The sequence below is a fragment of the Panicum virgatum genome, chromosome 4K, assembly GCF_016808335.1.
Source record: "Panicum virgatum strain AP13 chromosome 4K, P.virgatum_v5, whole genome shotgun sequence".
Lineage (NCBI taxonomy): Eukaryota > Viridiplantae > Streptophyta > Magnoliopsida > Poales > Poaceae > Panicum > Panicum virgatum.
In genome coordinates this window covers 16645432-16665666 of record NC_053139.1, presented here as the reverse complement: position 1 = coordinate 16665666, position 20235 = coordinate 16645432, and the positions used below count along the sequence as shown (strand labels likewise).

Here is a 20235-nt window from a genome sequence, read left to right as displayed (position 1 = left end):
AAACGGAGTTCCCGGCACCCGGCTGGAAGAAGAAGAGGTGTGAGCCTGCGAGATGGTGACTAGGCTCGGTCCACCACGCGCCCACGCAAGATGTTGGCGTGTGGGTGATGGACGGCGGTGGGGCGCCGTGTCGTGGTGGAACAGGAATTGGAAGGCTGCGGCGTGGGCGCGGACTTGAGGGTCCATGGATGGCGTGGCTTGCGCCAATGAGTGGCCTCCACGTGTACAAGAAGCGTGGAGGATGGCCAGAGGGGAGCCATTATTACTCGGCCTGCTCATTATTACTTGGACACGGCTAATTTAGAGTGGGTTGTAATAAGTTGGGTGGATGGTAGCACCGACATGCCTATGAAGGGGCAAGAAGAAAATAAAAAGCACATGCATACACCTACTTTCATAATAAAAAAATCATAGTTTTAAAACTGAGCATCGGAATCAAAATCCGATTGCACATGTGTGTTTGTTTCAATAAAAGTTTCAAAACAAGATCTCACACCATTATGTTTTAATGATATAGTTTTTTGAGAGAAAAAAATATTTTTTCACGTATTCTAATTTGCTTACAGTATTTGCAAAAGTTGCTTAAGGGTTTACATAATGTTGCTTTTGCATGCCCGAGTTCAGTTAAGTAAATATTGGTGTTCATATTATGAAGATAGATTGTTTACTGTCCATAATGGATAAGAGAAAATAATTTTGTTAGGTAGGTGAATGTTGATTGCATGATCAATAATGGGCAACTTTAGCAGATCGATTGAGCATTTTAAATAATTTATTTTGGTATTTTTTCATTGTACATAAAGCAATTTATGGGTTTTGAAAAGTATTGTCGAAATATATTCAAGTGAGATCTTGTTCTGAAGATCTCCTCAAAAGAGATATAATTGTGCAGTCGGAATTTGAATTTGATGAATCGTTTAAGAACTATAATTTTTTTTATTTTTAAAATTGCTTGCATGTGTCACTATACTGCTGGTCCACTCTAGCAGTATAGTGAATTTGATGAATTTGATGGTGAATTTAGTCTGCTATATAATAGCGCAAACGTACGGCCGGCCGTTACAAAATCATTACCTTATTACTTTCCCGGTTACAAATCCAAGAGTTCATTCAGACATTCACAAATTCTAATTAAAGAGCTGATCCACTCCACTCCACAAAGAACTAGCTCCACTCCACTTTTTTGAGCACCTCAAGAGGTAGATGAAAATGGGATGGGAAAATGTCATCCCGAACGACACCGTTTATCGTCTAAATCGACAGTAAATTACTTCCTCGAGAAAATTAGAAAAACAGGGGGGAAAATGGGAAAACTAGCGGGAACAGGATCGAATCCAATTGGGGTGTTTTCTTGACTGTATTCTCTGTTTTGGTTTTCGAGTGGGAAAATTCCAGCGAGAATTCCTATTTTTATAGGTCATAATCTTCATTTCAGCCATACTTGCTTCCTCAACGCCAAGAGGGGTGGCCGGTATTTCATGAACCACGATAAATCCACAAGCGCACGCAATACCGTTGTATCATTTTACCCGAGAGTATACCAGAGTGTCATTTATATTTTCACAGTGAAGATGGCGGTTGAAAGTGCTAAGGCTAGTTAATGAACTGATCTAGATTAGATATTCAATTACATAAATAGGAGTAAGATAAAATAGCAGGATAGGAAATAGTGTGACACACAAATTTACACTCAGCTCCAAATATTCTATAGGTAGGGAGTAAGGAAGAAGTTAGCAACTCGAGTCAAAGGTATTAGGCTAGCTATATCTATGCTATTCTACGGTTAGATCAACAGAAGATTAAACTGGTACAAAAGGGAGACCGCTACTAGCTTGACGGGAGGAGCCGACCAAACCATACGGCTTTTTATAGACCTCCTACCCCCAATCCGAATGTGGAGGATTATTGGGCACGGATAGGGCTGTCACCATTGTCGGCTACCTCTACACACCGTGAGAAAGGGCGACAATCCAGCAACACTTAACTAATCTAGACACCACGTCTACACTAGTAAGAAATACTCCCTCCGTCCCAAAATACTAGTCATTCTAGGAATTCTAAGACAAATTAACAAGAAGGTGAAATGACCATGTTTGCCCCTATATATTATCTATATTTGGCACTAATTGATTCTTGCATTCACATGCACTTTCTAAACAAGGTAGGGTGACTTGTTTTTTGGGACAAATTTTGAATCCTAGGATGACTAGTATTTTGGGACGGAGGGAGTACTCTAGTATCTCGCGCAGAGCCCCCACCCTCTGGATGGACAGACTCATACTAGAGCAAACAAACGAATACTGGAGCAGTTGCCAGAGTTCTAAAGCTAATATGTTAACCATCGCAAGCACATGGAGATATTTCCAGATCATGAAATATATATCCGATAGCTCAGAATATAAATCATACAGATATTGGTAACCATAGTTTAATTTTACTACAAACGACCGAGAATTACACAAGAAAACTAGAGAGGAACCCATACCAGAACTCCTAAGCAACTCCGAGGACTCGATGACTACTAGACTTCACCTAAACTCCACTAAAACAAGAGAGTGAGCTTGAGCTTCAACTTGAGGTGTGTCCTTAATCTCACCCCCTCTCATATTTATAGGAGGGAGCCACGGGCAGCATAACACTCTTCTGCACATATGCCTCCTCGAACCGACGTTGGGAGCCAATGGAATGCCTCCACATGCCTGGTTGAAGGCGGTGGGGCCGACTGGGCCATCGGCCAACTGGGATGGTCGGCCGACCAACCAGTGGCGCCAACTGCCCCCAACTGTTGGGGTTGGCCTGTCGAAGGCTCCCTCTTGTCCAAACAAGGTGCTAGGCCCTAAGCCAGTTAACTTAGGTGTTTGGGCATCCTTTGGTCTATTTGATTCTGAATTTGTGCTCTGATTTGCCGGTATTTTATCTCAGATTAAATGTGCTTGCAACCTGCATTTTAGATCGAAAACACATCTTGCATTTGTTATAGGGATAAAGTGTGTTTTGAGATTTATTTAAAAAATAATGCGTGTAAGAAATGCAAACTCTCATAATTTTCTGATTAGGTTGACGCTTATAATTGGTCATTACTGAGCGTCAACAAGATCCCAGAAGTTGTTCTTTGCTCGTCCCGAGCAAAGCAGTACAAACCAGGTTGTTGATCAGAAAATCACTTTGAGTCTTACCTGCCTGCTATCATGTCATAGTCTAATAGTACTCATCTTTTAGCTGTTAATCAGGTGTGGCTCTGATGGGTTAAGATGTTCTTGGTATTATTTCGCATTAGCCTCATTCAATAAATTTTATTATCTGCTCATAGTTTTCTTTGCTCCCTCTTACAACGAACAGGCATTAAACTAGTGTTGTTGTTGGTAATCTATAAAACCTATGAAGTTAGTCATCACTAAAAGTCATTTACTTTGATTTTTCTGCAACCACGTTAAGCCCCATCATCTCAATTAGTATTGTCTATTGGATCTCAGCAACTAGCATAATCTCTACCATTTCACAATTAGTGACAAGTTTTTGTGACAATTAGTGACAAGGTTTTGTTATTCAAAAATCCACCATTTCACATATTTCAACAAATCTTGATCAATATAATACTACATGCTCTCCATTGTATTTTTATCTAATTTTTTATATTTTTAGTCATAATTTATCAAAAAAAATTGCTCAAATCCTGCAACAACGCGTGGAGAATCACCTAGTAAAAGAGAGAGAGTAACAGATCACTAAAAACTACTCGTCGACAACACTGGACAATCACAGCCGCAATGCCTTGGGCCTGAGTAAACCTGCTAGCGCACATCCAATGGAAGACATGGCCAGTAACAACGACTTGCTGGCCATGGAGCCGATCTTGGAAACCGTGATGATCATCCCCGAAACAGGAGCGTCGTCGTCGTCCTCGGTAAACCACGGACACTGGAGCGCGGTGGCCGTCGTCAGCCGCTTCTCGGGATCGCACGACAAGAGCCCTTTCAGGACCTGAAAGCCTTCGCCTGACAGCGTCTCCTCGGGGATCAGCTCGCGCAGTCGATTGCGGGGCCCCAGCCCCACTCGCCGGTGCTGCCGCGCTCGCCAAAGCTGCACCTTGTCGTCGTGGACCTGGGGCTTCAGTGCCTGCCACGCCCTCCTGCACGGCACGCCGACCACGTCGAAGATCTTGAAGAGCTGGTGCGCCTCGTCCTCCCCCGCAAACGGCGGCTTGCCGGTGAGGAGCTCCGCCATCACACAGCCGAGCGACCACGTGTCCACGAGCTCGCCGTGGTCGGCGTTCTTCACCAGCACCTCCGGCGCGACGTAAGCGCACGTTCCGGCCGGGTCGTAGCACGGCGGGTCCTTCTCGGCCATGGACTTGGCTGCCCCGTAGTTGCAGATCTTGACGGCGCCGCCGTCGCCGACGAGGATGTTGTCGGGCCTGACGTCCCGGTGGACGATCCCACGCCCGTGCATGGCCGCGGCGCCGGCCAGCAGCTGCCGCATGATGCGGCGCACCTCGGCCTCCGGGAACGGCCGGCCGCCGCGGTCACCCATTACAGCCCTGAGGCTCGGCCCGACGTAGTCCGTCACGATGGAGTAGTCCGTGGTGCCGGGCTTGCGCGCGACGGTGCGGAACGTGACGAGCGAGGGGTGGCCCCCGCCGGCCGCCGTGAAGCAGGCCTCGCGCAGGACGTCGCCGACGTAGCTCCCGCCGCTCCTGCGGTGGAGGGACTTGACGGCGACGGCGCGGCCCGTGGCGCGGTGGCGCGCCATGACGACGACGCCGCCGCTCCCGCCCTGCTGGCCGAGCCTGCGGCCCTCCTGCTTGTACCCGCGGGCGCTGGCCATCCGACGCTTCCGCCTGAACGCCCTCGGCCTCCCCTCGGCGGCGGTGGCGGCGACGTCGTCGATCATCGCGGAGATGGCGGCGGCTCGTCTGGCGCTGATCGGCGTCCCCGAGGCGCGGTGCCCCTGGATCATGTCGCAGATGGCCGCGAGCCGAGCGGCGACAGTGTCAGTCACGGAGGCGGCAACAGTCTCAACTTCGGCGGCGGACATGGCGGCGGCGAGGTTTGGTCGTGTCTGTCTGCACTCTGCAACTGCACGCTTGCGAACTGGATGTCACGAATCACACAGATCAACAAGGGAGACTCGGGGGGGTTTATATGGAGGGAACCCCTGCTGGTGATCGCAGTCGGATTCGGAAATCGTTCCGAATCGCGCTTGGAATCCGAGACATTGCCGGAGCTGCTGCCAATCGGAGTAGGCCAGGAGTTGGTGGAAGGGAGGCCACTGCCGCGCGGTGTGTACGGTCGCCGGGCCAGTGCGGGCCACGCCGAACAGCTGGCGCCACGTCCTCGCTTGGGTGCTGCACCCTCGCCATACATCATGCTCCATCTGTGAATTGTCTCTGAATTGGAGAGGGAGAGGGAGAGAGCCGTGAAAGGGACGGCCCACGCCGGCAAGCCCCACCACCGGGAGCCAAGAGGCCGCCGCGGTGGCCCACGATGCTACGTAGCAACGACGGAGGGAGGAGGGAGAGGAGAGGGGGAGGGGATAAGTTTGTGACAAACGGGGTCCACTGCGACACGTGGGATAAGTTTGCAGAACCACTGCATTCTTTCAGAATAAAGAAATTAAAGCATAACCTTTGTTATTAGAAGAAACTGTTGGAGTATATTGAGCTCATGTGTATAGAGGACCATGTATAGGATCTATATATACCCACCCATCTAGGGTTGGAGGAATACACTAATTATTCCCGTCATTACAGTATCAGTAGATTAGGTTTTCCACCTCTCCTCACTCCTCTATTCCAGCCGCCGCCGGCTCCCTGGTGCGTCGCCGCCGCCGCCCTTCTCCCCTTCCTCCTTCCCTCCCCTACCCTCACCTTCCTCTGCTGCCGCGCAGCAGGCGCTGAGCCCTGCTGGCGCCGCCGCATCCTCTGCCTGGGGCGCCGCGGACTCCTGGCCGCAGATCCGGCCCGTGGCCGCCTTGCAGCCCGTCGCCGCCGCTACTGCAGCGGCTGGCGCGGGCGCGGGTGCCCGGCCCCGACCGGCCGTCGCCCCGGTCTCCTCCCAGCCGCCGGCCGCCGCCCTGGTCTCCTCCCAGCCTGGCGCCGCCGCGGATCCAGGCGCGGGGGGAGCGCCGCCCAGCTGCAGCCTCCCCTGCAGCAGGCAGCGGGGGGGGGGGGGGGGGAGCACCGCCTTGCAGCAGGCAGCGGGGGGGAGCACCGCCTTGCAGCAGGCAGCGGGGGGAGCACTGCCCAGCTGCAGCCTCCCATGCAGCAGCCACTGAACGCCGACGCAGGCACCGCCCAGCTGTTCCCTCCCCTGCAGCAGGTGCAGCAGTGGCCCACGGCCGACGCTGATGCAGCTGTGGCCGAAGCCCAGAGCGCCCGCGCTGCTGCCCAGCGCGCCGCCGCCGTCGATCCGGCTGTCCTGCGAGCCGCGGCGCAGCTGCTGCAGGCCGCGGGCGTCGATCCGACCACCCTGCAGGCCGCGGCGCAGGTGCTGCAAGATCCCGCCGCCGTCGCCGTGGCCCACCGCACTGCTGTCGCAGCGGGCAAGCAGCCCGCCGCCGACGCCGCTCTCGCCGCGGCCCTCCTCGCCGCCAAGTCGGAGGCTTCGGCGGCCCAGGAGCGGGTCCGCGTGGCTGCCCTCGCCTGGGAGCGCGAGCGCGCCGCGGCCGATGCCTCCGCTCTCCGGGTCGCCGAGGCGGAGCATTTCCTCCGCGCCTCCTCCGGCCAGCTGCCCGTCGACACCGAGCCAGGCGCCTCTTCCTCACGCCAGGCGCCGCCCGCTGGATCTGGAGCCCGGTACGACCCGACCGACCCCATGGTCACCCAGCTCCACCTCCAAGCCGCCGGGGTCCAGAACATCAGGGCTCTGGTCTCCGTCCTCCTCGACCCCGCGCCCTCCTCCTACGGCCGCTGGCGGGACCAGGTTCTGCTTGCCCTCCGCCGCTACACCCTCGACGACCACGCACTCGTCGACTCGCCGATCGAGGCACGGGACGTGGCGTGGCTGCGCTTCGACAGCATCGCCATGTGCTGGATCTTCGGGACCATCTCCCTGGATCTTCAGGACCTCCAGCTCGACGCCACCTTCCGCACCTTCGAGCAGGGGGACCTCTCCGTCGGTGAGTACTGCCGGCGGATGAAGAGCATGGCCGATGCTCTTCACGACCTCGGGGATCCGGTGTCCGATCGGGTCTTGGTGCTCAATGTCCTACGGGGACTGAGCAGCACCTACGACCACCTGAAGGGCTGGATCGCTCGCCAGAGGCCCTTCCCCACCTTCCTCCAGGTCCGGGACGACCTCGCCCTCGAGGAGATCACCAGGGGTCTCGCGCCCGGATCGTCCTCGCCCACCCCCGCCGCGCTTGTTGCTGCTCCACCGGCCTCCTCTGCTGCTCTTGCCACCTCCCTCCTTGGTGCTGCTTCCGCCGGGCAGACCGGATGAGGGGGGGCCGTGGACGTCGCCGGCGACGGGGTGGTGGTGGTGGCACTGGTGGCCCTGCTTCTAGGAACACCGGTACCGGTGGGGGCCATCGGGGCGCGCCGACACCGGCTCCTGCTCCCGCTCCTGCCCCTGCCGCTGGAGGTACGCCCTGGCCATCCTTCAGCAACCCATGGTCAGGGCGCATCTCGGTGTGGCCGTTCCAGGGTCCGGGAGGGGGGCCTCGTCCTCAGCTCCAGCCGGCGGCCATGTTCACTGGCGCTGCTCCACTCTTCGCGCCGTCCTGGCCCCCGCCCGCTCAGCCCAGCCAACAGCCGACTTGGCCTGGGGGGTGGGACCAGGCCACACTAGCACAGTCCTTCAGCACCATGGGACTGACGCCGCCGGCCAGCACCGAGTGGATCGCCGACTCGGGTGCCTCATTCCACACCACTCCCGATGCTGGTATCCTCTCTTCTGTCCAACCCCCACACCCCTTTTGTCCTTCTTCTATCATGGTTGGTGATGAGTCTTGCCTTCCTGTCACCGCCGTGGGTTCCGCTACCTCGCCTTCGGCTTCTTCATCTTCTGCTTTTACCGTGACGCCTTCTTCCACCACCTGGCACCGCCGGCTTGGTCACCCCGGCCGCGACGTTTTGGCTCAGCTCCGCCGTAGTACCGATATTCCATGTACTAGGGCTCCTGCTGAGCACCTCTGTCATGCGTGCCAGTTAGGTCGTCATGTTAGACTTCCGTTTTCTTTTTCTTCTTCGCATGCTGCGCATGCTTTTGATCTCATTCACTGTGACCTGTGGACATCTCATGTACTCAGCATGTCTGGCTATAGATATTATCTGGTCATTATTGATGATTTTTCTCATTACTCTTGGACTTTCCCTTTGCGCGCCAAGTCTGAGACCTTCCCCACCCTCCTCCACTTCTTTGCCTGGGTGTCCACTCAGTTCGGCCTCACCGTTAAGGCCGTCCAGTGTGACAACGGGCGGGAGTTCGATAACTCCACCTCCCGGTCTTTCTTCCTGTCTCGGGGTGTTCAGCTGCGTATGTCTTGTCCGTATACCTCTCCTCAGAACGGCAAGGCTGAGCGGATGATTCGCACGACGAACGACGTCGTGCGCACCCTTCTGATCCAGGCTTCTCTCCACCCGCGCTTCTAGGCTGAGAGCCTCCACACCGCCACCTACCTGCCCAACCGCCTTCCGTCCACTGCTTCTCCTGCTCCCACACCACACCACGCTCTTTTCGGTACCCCTCCTCGCTACGACCACCTTCGGGTCTTCGGGTGTGCGTGTTACCCTAACACCTCCGCCACCGCTTCTCACAAGCTGGCACCTCGCTCGACTCGTTGTGTGTTCCTCGGGTACTCCCCTGACCACAAGGGGTACCGATGCTTTGACCTCACCTCTCGCCGCGTTCTGATCTCCCGGCACGTCGTCTTCGACGAGTCGGATTTCCCCTACTCCACCTCCTCCACACCTTCTTCTGATCCCGAGCTGGCGTCTCTGTTTCCGACTGACTCGGTGGTTCAGCCACCGTTACTTGTCTGTCCTTTTCCTGCAGGTTTTCCCGGCGCACCAACACCGCTTCTGGTGATCCCTGCTACGCCGAGCGCGGCCCCGGTGCCCGCGGTCGCGCCACGCGCGGCCCCCGGACCTCCGGTCGTGCCGCGCATGGAACCGGTGTCTTCTGCTGCGCCACGCGCGGCCCCGGTGCCTTCCCCTGCACTTGAGCGGTACGCTCAGCCGGTGCAGGTGTACCGACGTCGTCCGGCGCCGAAACCGGCGCCGCAGCGGTACGCTGAGCCGGTGCAGGTGTACCGGCGTCGTTCCGCGTCGACACCGGCGCCGACTCCTGCTCCGGAGGCTCCTGCGACGCCGACACCGGAGCCGTCGCCGCCTCCTTCGGCTCCCTCTCGAGCAGAGCCGGAGGTGTACCACCCGCCGGTCATCCATCGGGATCCTCGACATATCCATCCCTTGGTGACTCGGCGGATGGCGTCCCAGGCTGCGACTCTCTCCGCCACCGAGGGAGAGCCGCGGGTCTCTCCAGTACCCTCCTCTGTCCGCGACGCCTTGGCGGATCCTCACTGGCGTCGCGCGATGGAAGAGGAGTATGCGGCTCTTCTTGCCAACCAGACGTGGGACCTCGTGCCGCGTCCGTCTGGTTGCAATGTGGTGACTGGCAAGTGGATTTGGACGCATAATCGTCGGGCTGACGGCACACTGGAGCGCTACAAGGCTCGCTGGGTTCTCCGGGGTTCACTCAGCGGCCTGGTGTGGACTATGATGAGACCTTCAGCCCGGTCGTGAAGCCCGCTACGGTGCGCACGGTCCTCTCCCTTGCGCTCTCGTGCACTTGGCCTGTGCACCAGCTGGACGTGAAGAATGTGTTTCTTCACGGCACCTTGTCAGAGACTGTTTACTGCTCTCAGCCTGCGGGATTTGTGGACTCGAGTCGTCCGGATATGGTCTGCCGGCTCAACAAGTCTCTCCATGGGCTGAAGCAGGCTCCACGGGCTTGGTACTCTCGGTTCGCCATGTTCTTGCTGACACTGGGGTTCACCGAGGCCAAGTCTGACACGTCTCTCTTCATCTACCGCCGTGGGGATGAGACGGCATATCTGCTGCTATATGTCGATGACATTGTGCTCACAGCTTCCAGTCAGCAGTTGCTTCAGAGTGTCATCTCCTCTCTGCAGCAGGAGTTCGCTATGAAGGATCTTGGTTAGCTCCACCACTTCTTGGGCGTCACTGTTGAGCCTCACCCGTCTGGTCTTCTTCTGCACCAGCGGCAGTACGCCCTCGATATTCTGGAGCGGGCTGGGATGACTGAATGCAAGTGAAAGGATCGATGGACCAAGAGGGGGGGTGAATTGAGCCTTTTTCAATTTCTAAAACACAATTAAGCAACCTTAACCTATGCAATGCTAGTAAGGCACCAATTTACCAACCGGATAACTAAGCTACCTACACAAGCTAAGAGAGAGATAACGAGAAGTAAAGCCTAGCAAGGTAGAGCTAAGTTATGATCTCTAAGTCAAGCACATGAATAAATTGCATGAAAGAAAATGCTTGAATGAAGAGAGTGGACAAGAGACGACCGAATTTTTTCCCGTGGTATCGATGTGTTGGCACACACCCCTAATCCACGTTGTGACACTCACAAAGAGTCTTGTCACCTCCCAAGTCACCGAGACGAGGGCGCTCACTAAGAGTCTCCGCTCACCATCCCGGCGTGGTGGAGATCAAGCCACGTACAATCTTCTTCTCCGGGCTCCCACAATCCTTGGCAAGCTCCGCGAGAAACACCTCGATCACCAAGATCGCCTAGGTGATGCCAATCACCAAGAGTAACAAGCTAAGGCCTTCACTTGAGCAAGAACCGATCACCAAGAACGGATGCACACAAGCTTCTCTCTACTCAAGTCCTTAATCTTGCTTCTTGATTGATTGAATGAACAAGTATGTGAAAGATGAAGCTCAAAGTAGCTCTTGACTATAGTATTGAGTGTATGGATGTTGCCTGGTGTGAAGAGTGGCAAAATGACCCATTGGAGGGGTATATATAGGCAGCTCACACGGATAGAGCCGTTGGAGAAAAAGCTGCCAGAAAACTGCGTAGCGCCGGTTAATCCGACGTACCTCCAATAGCCATCGTCGGTTTAACCGATGAATGTAAACTGCCCCTTCTGAAAACTAGCCGTTACAACTTGGGCAGATTAACCGACGTATCATCCGTTTAACCGGTGAGTGTAGTTGTCCACTGATCAACTGAAAAACCAAGTCTCTAGACAACTGCACCGACGTTAACTCAAAACCATCGTCGGTTTAACCGGTGAGTACAACTTCAGAGATCCATGGAAAAACCATCTCACTGGTCAATTGCACCGACGTCTCATTTCAAATAGTGTCGGTTTAACCGGTGTATAGAACTTGAATTACCCTGGAAAAACCAACTCTGGACTAATGCACCGACGTTAAATTCAAACACGTCGGTTTAACCGGTGTATTGACTTGTCCAGACTCTGCTGACTTCGTTTAACCGACGTATATAAAAGGGAGAGCGTCGGTTAAACCGGTGTTAACGACTTTTTCTGATTTTGCCTTTTTCTGATTTGAGTCTTGAATGAAATCCAAATATTCTTGAGATATAAGTTGAAAGCCACTTATTTGAACTTCGAACCTGAGTGACCATAGTGTGCATCCATTTTTGATTGACCATGTCCATGCTCAAGTTACTTGGCCTTAATCCCTCTTAATAGTGCGATCACTACAAAACTATAAAACATATACTAACCTAAGTGTCCTTCTCAACCTTGTGACACCTAGGACTAGAAAGATCCTTAGTCTTGACATATATATGAGTTGAATACCGAGATCGCCTTTTTGAATAATGAAATTAAGGGGCCTCTTTTGACATATGACCAAATGAGCGATAATGATCTATTAAGCTGCACAAACTCATTAGTCACAATAATGGTTGTCATTAATCACCGAAACTTACCTTGAGGGCCTAGATGCTTACAGCAAGCCCTGCTCCACTCCAGTCGACACTCAGGCGAAGCTGTCTGCTGATCTGGGTGATCCGGTGGCTGACCCTACAGCCTACCGGAGTCTGGCCGGCGCTTTGCAGTACCTCATATTCACCAGGCCGGACCTCACCTACGCTTTTTAGCAGGTCTGTCTCCACATGCATGATCCCCGGGAGTCACACCTTGCTGCGCTGAAGCGTCTCCTCCGGTACGTCCGTGGCACTATGGACCTCGGCCTGGTACTTCACCGCTCGTCCACTGCTGAGCTGGTGGTCTATACCGACGCTGACTGGGCTGGCTGCCCGGACACTCATCGCTCCACCTCCGGCTACGCCGTCTTCCTGGGCGGCAACCTGGTCTCCTGGTCGTCCAAGCGGCAGCCGGTTGTCTCCCGCTCCATTGCCAAGGCGGAGTACCGGGCTGTCGCTAACGGCGTGGCGGAGGCGTCCTGGCTGCGACAGCTCTTGGCGGAGCTCCACAGCCCGCTCGCCAAGAGCACGCTCGTCTATTGCGACAACGTCAGCGCCGTGTATCTCTCCACCAACCCCGTCCAGCATCAGCGGACGAAGCACGTGGAGATCGACCTACACTTCATGCGCGACAGAGTCGCCATCGGCAATGTTCGGGTACTCCATGTCCCGACTACCTCCCAGTTTGCTGACATCTTCACGAAGGGGCTGCCCTCGTCGACCTTCTCGGAGTTTCGATCCAGCCTCAACGTAGCCGATGGCTAGTTGTGGCTGCGGGGGAGGGGGGGTCTTAGCCCTTTTGTGCTCTACTTGTATTCTCATCTTGTCCAGTCTTGAACACCGCTGCGCCGGTTGTTCAGACTGCGGGGGGTGTTAGCTTTCTTGTTGTCCAGTCTTGAACACCGCTGCGCCGGTAATTCAGATTGCGGGGGAGTGTTGGAGTATATTGAGCCCATGTATATAGAGGCCTATCTAGATGCCCATGTATAGGATCTATATATACCCACCCATCTAGGGTTGGAGGAATACACTAATTATTCCCGTCATTAGAAACAAAAGTTAGTTGCCATTAGATAGTGAAGACAAGAGTACGGCTTTTTAAGCTTACTCATTCAGGGGTTAAATCGGTAAGGAAATGGCATTTAAGGTTATCTGAAACAATAAAAAAAGGGAATATATGGAGCTGCTTCTACTGTTCTACAAAAGTCGTTTTTTTTTCGCTTGATTGGAGGTAAAGAGTGATGTTATTGGTGTATAAATAAAACAACAGTCATGTAAAATCAGGGAAAATTTTATCTACACTCGGTCTTTCACTTAGTACAGATGCTACAACGCAATTTTGTGTTCAGTATTCACCAACATAAAGAAAACCGTAACCCTATCATCAACATTAGTACAATTATGAGAAGCTTGAGTGAAAGGTCTTCAAGACAATCAAGCAGCAGCTTTTGCCTTCTTTGGAGGCGGATTCCCTCCAGCAAGGAGAACGTAGGAGTAGAAGCAGATCATTGCAACACTGGTGAAAGCAACAGGTTTTCAAAGATAGTGGAGGTATGAACATAACTTTGAAACAAGACACAGAATTGAGGTTAGTAGTACCTGAGTGCAGCATAGAAGCCCCAGGGAAGTAGCTTCTTCGTCTATCACAAAAGAGTAAAATAGATCAGAAAGTGAATCAAAGTGGTCCTTGATAACCAAATTACAGTTTGACTAATTTTCAAAAAAAAATTACAGTTTGACTTACTATAGTGTATGCCTGACAGTGTTTCCAAGCGACCGCAGCAGCAACACCTGCAAATGATGAGCATCACAGATTAAATTTCATAATTTTCCACATGCAGAACTTCAATTCGGATTATGGTAGCAGATAATCAGCAGGACTAAGATTTTAGGGAAGTTATCATATTGCCTCCTCAGAAATACGTCTAAGAAGACCTATCAGATAGTCAACTTGCACAGGAACTCTTCACTTTGATTCAATGAAATCTGATAAGATGCTATATTGGAAAAAGCAAACTACCCGCTTGTGCCAGTATGAATGGCAAGCTGGATTTTCCACTTCTCCAAACCTTAAGGCTAAGCACGCCAAGGGCTAATATAGCAAGGCCAGGTGCGACACCGAAAGTAAGACTCACAGGAGTCCTCCAAAATAGAAATCCAATAAGGCCCATAGAAAACAGAAATCCACCTGAAAGACGGAAAGTGCATGTTGTTAGTACTAATGAACTTTTTGAAGAGAATATCGAACAACGAAGGGTAGCATAATATTAAAGAAATTAACAAGCTCACAAAAAGGTTGAGATATACAACTCTTCCTCAGTTATATCTAATGATAGAATATCTGAGGCATGGAAAAATAGAAGAAATATAAGATATCATTCAAAAGTAAAAGAAACAAATTATATAAAAATAAAAGAAACAAACTATATAAATAAGACTAAAGTAATGACTAGCTTCGGCTTAAAGGTATTCACACTAAAATTTGCTAGAACAAATATGAAATCATACCAAAAGGAATCCCTAGGCAAAAGTCATGTATTTTTGCACACTTTTGTTGAGGAGCAACCTCCTGCGCTGTATTTATCTCTTCATTGGCAGGTGCCACAATGGCTGGCTCTTCAAGTTCAACACCTGCTTGCTCTGTAGCAGTGACAGAATCAACAGGAGTGGTATAGTCTGCCTTCATGCACAGTGTAGTCAATGGCTGCAGAGTGATACAGCAATGCCATCAGATCAAATTTAACCATAGAGATTAGGAGCACAAGAGGACCAATGCAAACAAGAGTAGATAAAAATATGCCAGAAACTTTTTTGCTAGAAAAGATTTCTATTGCTAAAAAATTGCTTACTCCTCCATAAAGGAAGAACACTAAACTATTTGCATGGAAGGTACAGAACATAGTCATAATCACACATACATATATTCATGGGGTTCAACAAAAAGCTTGCTTTAATCAGAAATATTATCTCTTACATCATAAAACAACACGGGCACATAAAAATGATATAAACATTCTAGGCACAAAGGGTATGAGATCTGCTAGTTGCTTTAGCTTTGAACTTGTATAAATAGATGCTAACTTCAGTAAGCGCGTATCTTGAAACCAAAAAATTATTTAATTAATCTGACAATTAAGTTAAAGTGATGTTTCGCGAAGGAGTATTTGGATGGAAGTTTCCAATAGCATGATCTAACAATATATTTGCAATATTAATTTGAGGCAAAAGCATGAAGGCGTTGATAGGTATCAAGGCTACTCATGAGAAAAACAATTGAAAAGCTCAAATATAGAACTTCAGTAATGTAACACACACCAGGAAATGCACTCCAAGTTCTACAGCACTTAAGGCATATTCAGTTTTTTAAAAGAAAAAAAGAGCAAAGAGATAGTAAAGGCCATAATGATTAATGGCATATTAACTCCGGTCCTTCAACTTAGTCTACCAAATAAACATATTTGTAGTTTTAGACTTTGGAATCTAGTTCCAGATTTGGAATTGAATAATAGCATATAAATATGACAAGTGACAGTTCTGAACACTGCTACTGCAGCACCAATAAACTGAATAGATAAAGAGCACAGCTGTACAAAGCTTGATTAGCCGCTATAGGATTCAGAAAAAACACACGCACATGTCTAATCAAGGGCTACTAACGCAAATTGAACTACAAGCAATCATGTAGTTGATGTCTACTGCTAAGTTACACAACAAAACCTTATTAGTGTGAAAACAATACTTTAGTTCTCTATCACAAGTTACAAAATTCAGATTTAAAGAAGAACAGAAAAAAAACTGCACATGAATACAACTAGCTTTAAACTAACAACACAGAAAAGATTTAGTAACTAAACACACAAATATTGCTGACTGATTCGAGATCACTGAAAACCAAGGACACTACTGCATACAGAAATAATTCTTATAACAGTCTGGTTTATTGGGCCAGGAAACCGAAGTTCTGACAGCTCGACAGGTTGAAGCTATAGACTCATTTTGAGTTGAAATTCCGTTCTTTAGTACCCACAACAAGTTGAAAGGTTCCTCTTTCTTATGAGCGCACCCACATAACAAAAATGGGCACAAAAGCAAACCGCTTGACAAGGAAAATCAGGACAAAAAGGTTGCCCAAGCGCTCCCGCAAAAGGCAAAGAAGGCGCCCTCTGGGAATTTTCACACTGACAAACTTGAATTATGCCATGCTCCATGGCATTGGCTTCATAACTTATACAGCAGCATTGGCGACAATGGGAGTAAGAGTGCAGAATTGTAGCAATGATGAGTGGCCATGTTGACCCCCAGACTAACCCATACAAAATAACTGCACTGGTAACGAAATGAGGTAAAATACATGAATTCGGCATTTATTTGTTTGCCAGGGAGAGTTAAATGAAAATATTGACAGAAAATTCAAATTTGTGATTCTTTTCTGAAACTAACCACCTGTACTAAGTTCTATTCCCAATTTGGAACAAGCCATTCCGTGCACTCTCTGGCACTAGATCTTCCTCCTCTTTATACAATTCTGGTAGTAGCAGTAGAAAATTTCCTAAACCATGTGTCCTCATTCTAGCAACGCAACGCAAGGACCGAAGCACGAACATGTCTAAAATCTAGATCCAGGTAGGCGAGGCAGCTGACGAAAACCGAAGCAGGAAGCTCACCTTGTACGCGGCACCAGCGGCAAGGCCCCTGAACGCTCCCCGCCGAGGCGACGCCGGAACGGCAGACGCGGCCAGCGGCGCGAAGCGGAGGATCCGGGCGCTGGGCGAGGCCAGCCACCGCCTCGCCGTCGCGGCGGATCCACGGATCTGCGCCGCCGCCATCGACTCTGCCGCCCGCGGGGCTCGCTCGCGCCTCCGGCACCGTTGTGTGAGAGAGAGCGGCGGGCTTGCTCGGAACTCGCGCCGCGGATTGTGCGGAATGGGGTCGTTGATTCTTCCTCGGTAGCCTCAGAGGAGGAGGGGGATGTAGTTGGTTGCTTGGTCGTTGCGACGCGGCTGTTTCTTCCTGCTCGGCCTCGGCGGCGCCTGGAGCACGTGCGTCGTGGCCTCGTGGGAAACGGGGAGCAGCGAAACAGTGATTTGATAACGAGGCATGCTCGCACCGTGTAAAGTTTTCAACGAAAATCTTCCACATTTAAAATATTAAATATTGACTAATCATAAAGTTAATTATAGAATTTATTTATAAACTACAAGACAAATTTATTAATATTAATTAATCTGTCATTACAACATATTCAGTGTCGTTTTACTGTAACAATTTATTATCTAATTATGAACAAATTAGGCCATTAGATTCGTCTCGTAATTTCTAAGCAAACCATGCAATTAGTTTTTTTAGTTCATCTAGATTTAATACTCCATGCATATGCCGCAAAATAGTTTTGGAATTTTGAATTTTGCATCTAAACAAGTCCTGAACTCAAAATTTGTTCGAAAACCGGCCTTGTTTAGAACTAAAAAAGTTGAAAAAAAACGTCCCATTGAAGGTTTGAATACATGCATGGAGTATTAAATGCAGACACAAGAAAAGACCAATTGCACAGTTCGCGTGTAAATAGCGAGACGAATCTTTTGAGCCTAATTGTGTCATCATTTGACAATGTGGTGCTACAGTAAATATTTACTAATGACATATTAATTAGGCTTAATAAATTCATCTTGCAGTTTACAGATGAAATCTGTAATTTGTTTTGTTATTAGTCTACGTTTAATACTTCAATTGTGTGTTCGTATATTTCAAAAACTTTACGTAAAAACAACTAAACACACCTTCAGTTAGCGTTAGGCTGTTCGCACCCTTAATACTCTATATCCATCCTCTAAAACGAATATTCTGTTCTGGTCATCAAAATTTTATTCTCTATATTAATTTTTCCCGCACCTCACCTATTGTACTCTACAACATGTTCTCTGTACCAACTACCAGCCCTGGACCGGTGGACCCATACGATACGTTAGAATCCTTTATCCTTCCCCCACCAACCCATCGACCCCTCCCAATTTCTCTCTCCCCCACCGCGTCTTCCCTTCACTGCCCCTTCCTCCTCCATTGCCGGCTTCCGGCGTGGCCCTTCTCCTCTCTCGCCGGCCTCCGCCTTGGCCGGCGCATCCCTCTACAGCATCCTCTCTCCGGTCGTCTTCTTCCTCCTCCTCCCTGGCTCCCTCGTACGGCAGCCTCCTCCCTCGCTGGATCCGCGGGCGGCGACTGTCGGATCCGCGCGGCCCTCCTCCAACGGCCGCGCGCCGTCTACTCCGCCCCGGTGGACGGCTCCGCCTAGGCTCCTTTGTTGCACCCAGAGCAGGGGATCCGCGATGGCGCAGGCAGCAGCAACTTCGTGCCGAGCTGGGCTCCTCCCTCCTCGAGCTGGGTGGCCTCAAGCTTCGGCAACCTCGAGCTCGGTGGAGGCAGCGCGAAGGTGAGGAGACGGAGGAGCAGGGGCCCACCCTTGACGATGCGCGCGCCGGTGGGCGGAGCCGGCGTCGTGGCAGCGGATCCTCGGCGCGCCAGACGTGCGGCTGCGACGGGACGGAGCAGAGACAGCGCACGCGCGTGTGGGAGGAGGTGGAGGAGGAGCAAGGGCAGGGTCCAAATCTGCTGCCTCAAGCTCAAGCTCGGCCGCCGCGGGGCCATGGCGGGCGGGCGAAGCACCAGCGGCGGTGCGATGGGGTGAAGCGGTGGCGGCGTGGTGCAACAGTACATGCACGCGTCCATGGCATCCCTGCGCACTCCTCGACAGCAGGAGCAGGGTGGTGCGGTTGGAAAGCCAGCAGCGTCGGGAGTAGGAAGGGGTGCGCGTGGCGGAGGAGGGCGCGGGAATCGGCGGCGGTGGGAGCAGTGAGGGGCGCGGCGGCGGAGGAGCGAGCGCACGGTGGTTGCGAAGGCGTGCACAGGTGGGACCAGCATGGGGGTAGTGAACGGCCTCTACCTCCGCTGCATATCAAGGATCCGGGAGCTTCCGCTTTTTTACCATAGGGTATCCAGTACCCCGCTGTAGCTCATTTTACTGGAAAGCAGTACGTGGTGCCGGATAGGGTGGCATACCCACTTTTAGACTTGTTTGGACGTCGATACTGGAGGTTTCGCCTTGAATTGAGTTCAATATCAAATTAGGCTAAGTATTAAAATATGTTCAATACCAGAACAAGAGTTGAGACTCTTGGAGCAAAGTTGAAGGACCAAAATGGCTATTTTGCCTTATTAGTACTAGAATACTTGATCTCTCTAGCTGTGTGATTCCTTGTCTACCAGGGTAGCAAGTTCTATCATTTGGGGTTTCTTCTATTCATAGCGCGAGGTGGAAGTCAGTAACTTAATAGCGTAGACGCGGTGCCTAATCTGGATAGTTATCTTGGATTGTGTTCCACCCCGCAGAACCGCAGTGGTAGGCGACAAGTGGTGATAGTCTTGTTCGTTCTTCGTAGTCCACCACGTTCTGGTGTTTTCATAGCAGTAGTTGCAGGTTGCTGTTGGACTCCCCTCTCACCCCTTTCTGAATTCCTTCCTCTTTCAGCCGCCGAAGCAACTAGAGAATAAAGTCAAGTATTCTTGATAGGAGTAGTAAATAAGATGACGTTAGACTACCTCTATCTATATTATCTGGATCTCTTCACTCCCATCATATCCCTTGGATAAACAAGAGTCATTACTAGTACACTTCTCGTTCCTCGTAGATTCGATATCCTGGAATACTCCAAGGTGAAAGCTACATCAGTATCCATACGCTTGCGGATTTATTTTGTTAGGCTAAGGACCGCCAACAGTTCCGTAACAATATTTGTTCATAAAGGAAAATTTGCACAAAATTTGAATAATTTAATAAAATTTTGAAAATTTCCATGGAACATGAGTGAAATAAATTTAGCAAAATGGAAATGGAAAAGAAAAATGCTTATGTACTAAAAAGTTCAAAGTTGAAGGGCAAGTACATTGGTGTCGTCTAATAGACGATCTCATGCCATGACATGCCATTTTGAGACGATTGAACAGATAACCATGCAATGTTTGTCATTCTTGTTTTCTTGTAGTAGTACCATATCCCCTTAATTTGTCTAATAAAAAAATATTGTGAGTAGTATTATAACATCAACTCATGCAATATGGTAACTAAGCGGTCTATGGTCTTTAATTCTAGCATACGAGGAAGTTGTTTTGCGAAGCGACCACTACGTTTTTTCCTTATTTTCTTTCATCTGCATCATCAAACATATCTCAATTAGAACCTCAATAAAACTGCTGGTTTAAAAATATTCATCGCAAGTTAGGTGGTTCAAACTTGTAAGGATTTTGACAATTT

The 20235-nt window shown here is 50.6% G+C and overlaps 2 protein-coding genes across 2 annotated transcripts; both read right to left on the bottom strand.

Annotated features, from left to right (window-relative positions):
• Window positions 1-3574: 3574 nt before the first annotated feature.
• On the bottom strand, window positions 3575-5387 carry LOC120705092 (putative cyclin-dependent kinase F-2). The gene has a single exon (XM_039989616.1). It carries the CDS (start codon window positions 5032-5034, stop codon window positions 3757-3759), a length of 1278 nt encoding a protein of 425 aa, XP_039845550.1. The 5' UTR covers window positions 5035-5387; the 3' UTR covers window positions 3575-3756.
• A 7774-nt stretch (window positions 5388-13161) lies between these two features.
• Window positions 13162-17035, bottom strand: LOC120703320 (protein FATTY ACID EXPORT 1, chloroplastic-like). Its single transcript, XM_039987338.1, has 6 exons — window positions 16598-17035; window positions 14442-14637; window positions 13954-14121; window positions 13678-13724; window positions 13533-13573; window positions 13162-13449 (listed from the first exon to the last, which is right to left on the bottom strand). The coding sequence occupies exons 1-6, from the start codon at window positions 16757-16759 to the stop codon at window positions 13368-13370; spliced, it is 696 nt and encodes a 231-aa protein (XP_039843272.1). The 5' UTR covers window positions 16760-17035; the 3' UTR covers window positions 13162-13367.
• Window positions 17036-20235: the final 3200 nt, after the last annotated feature.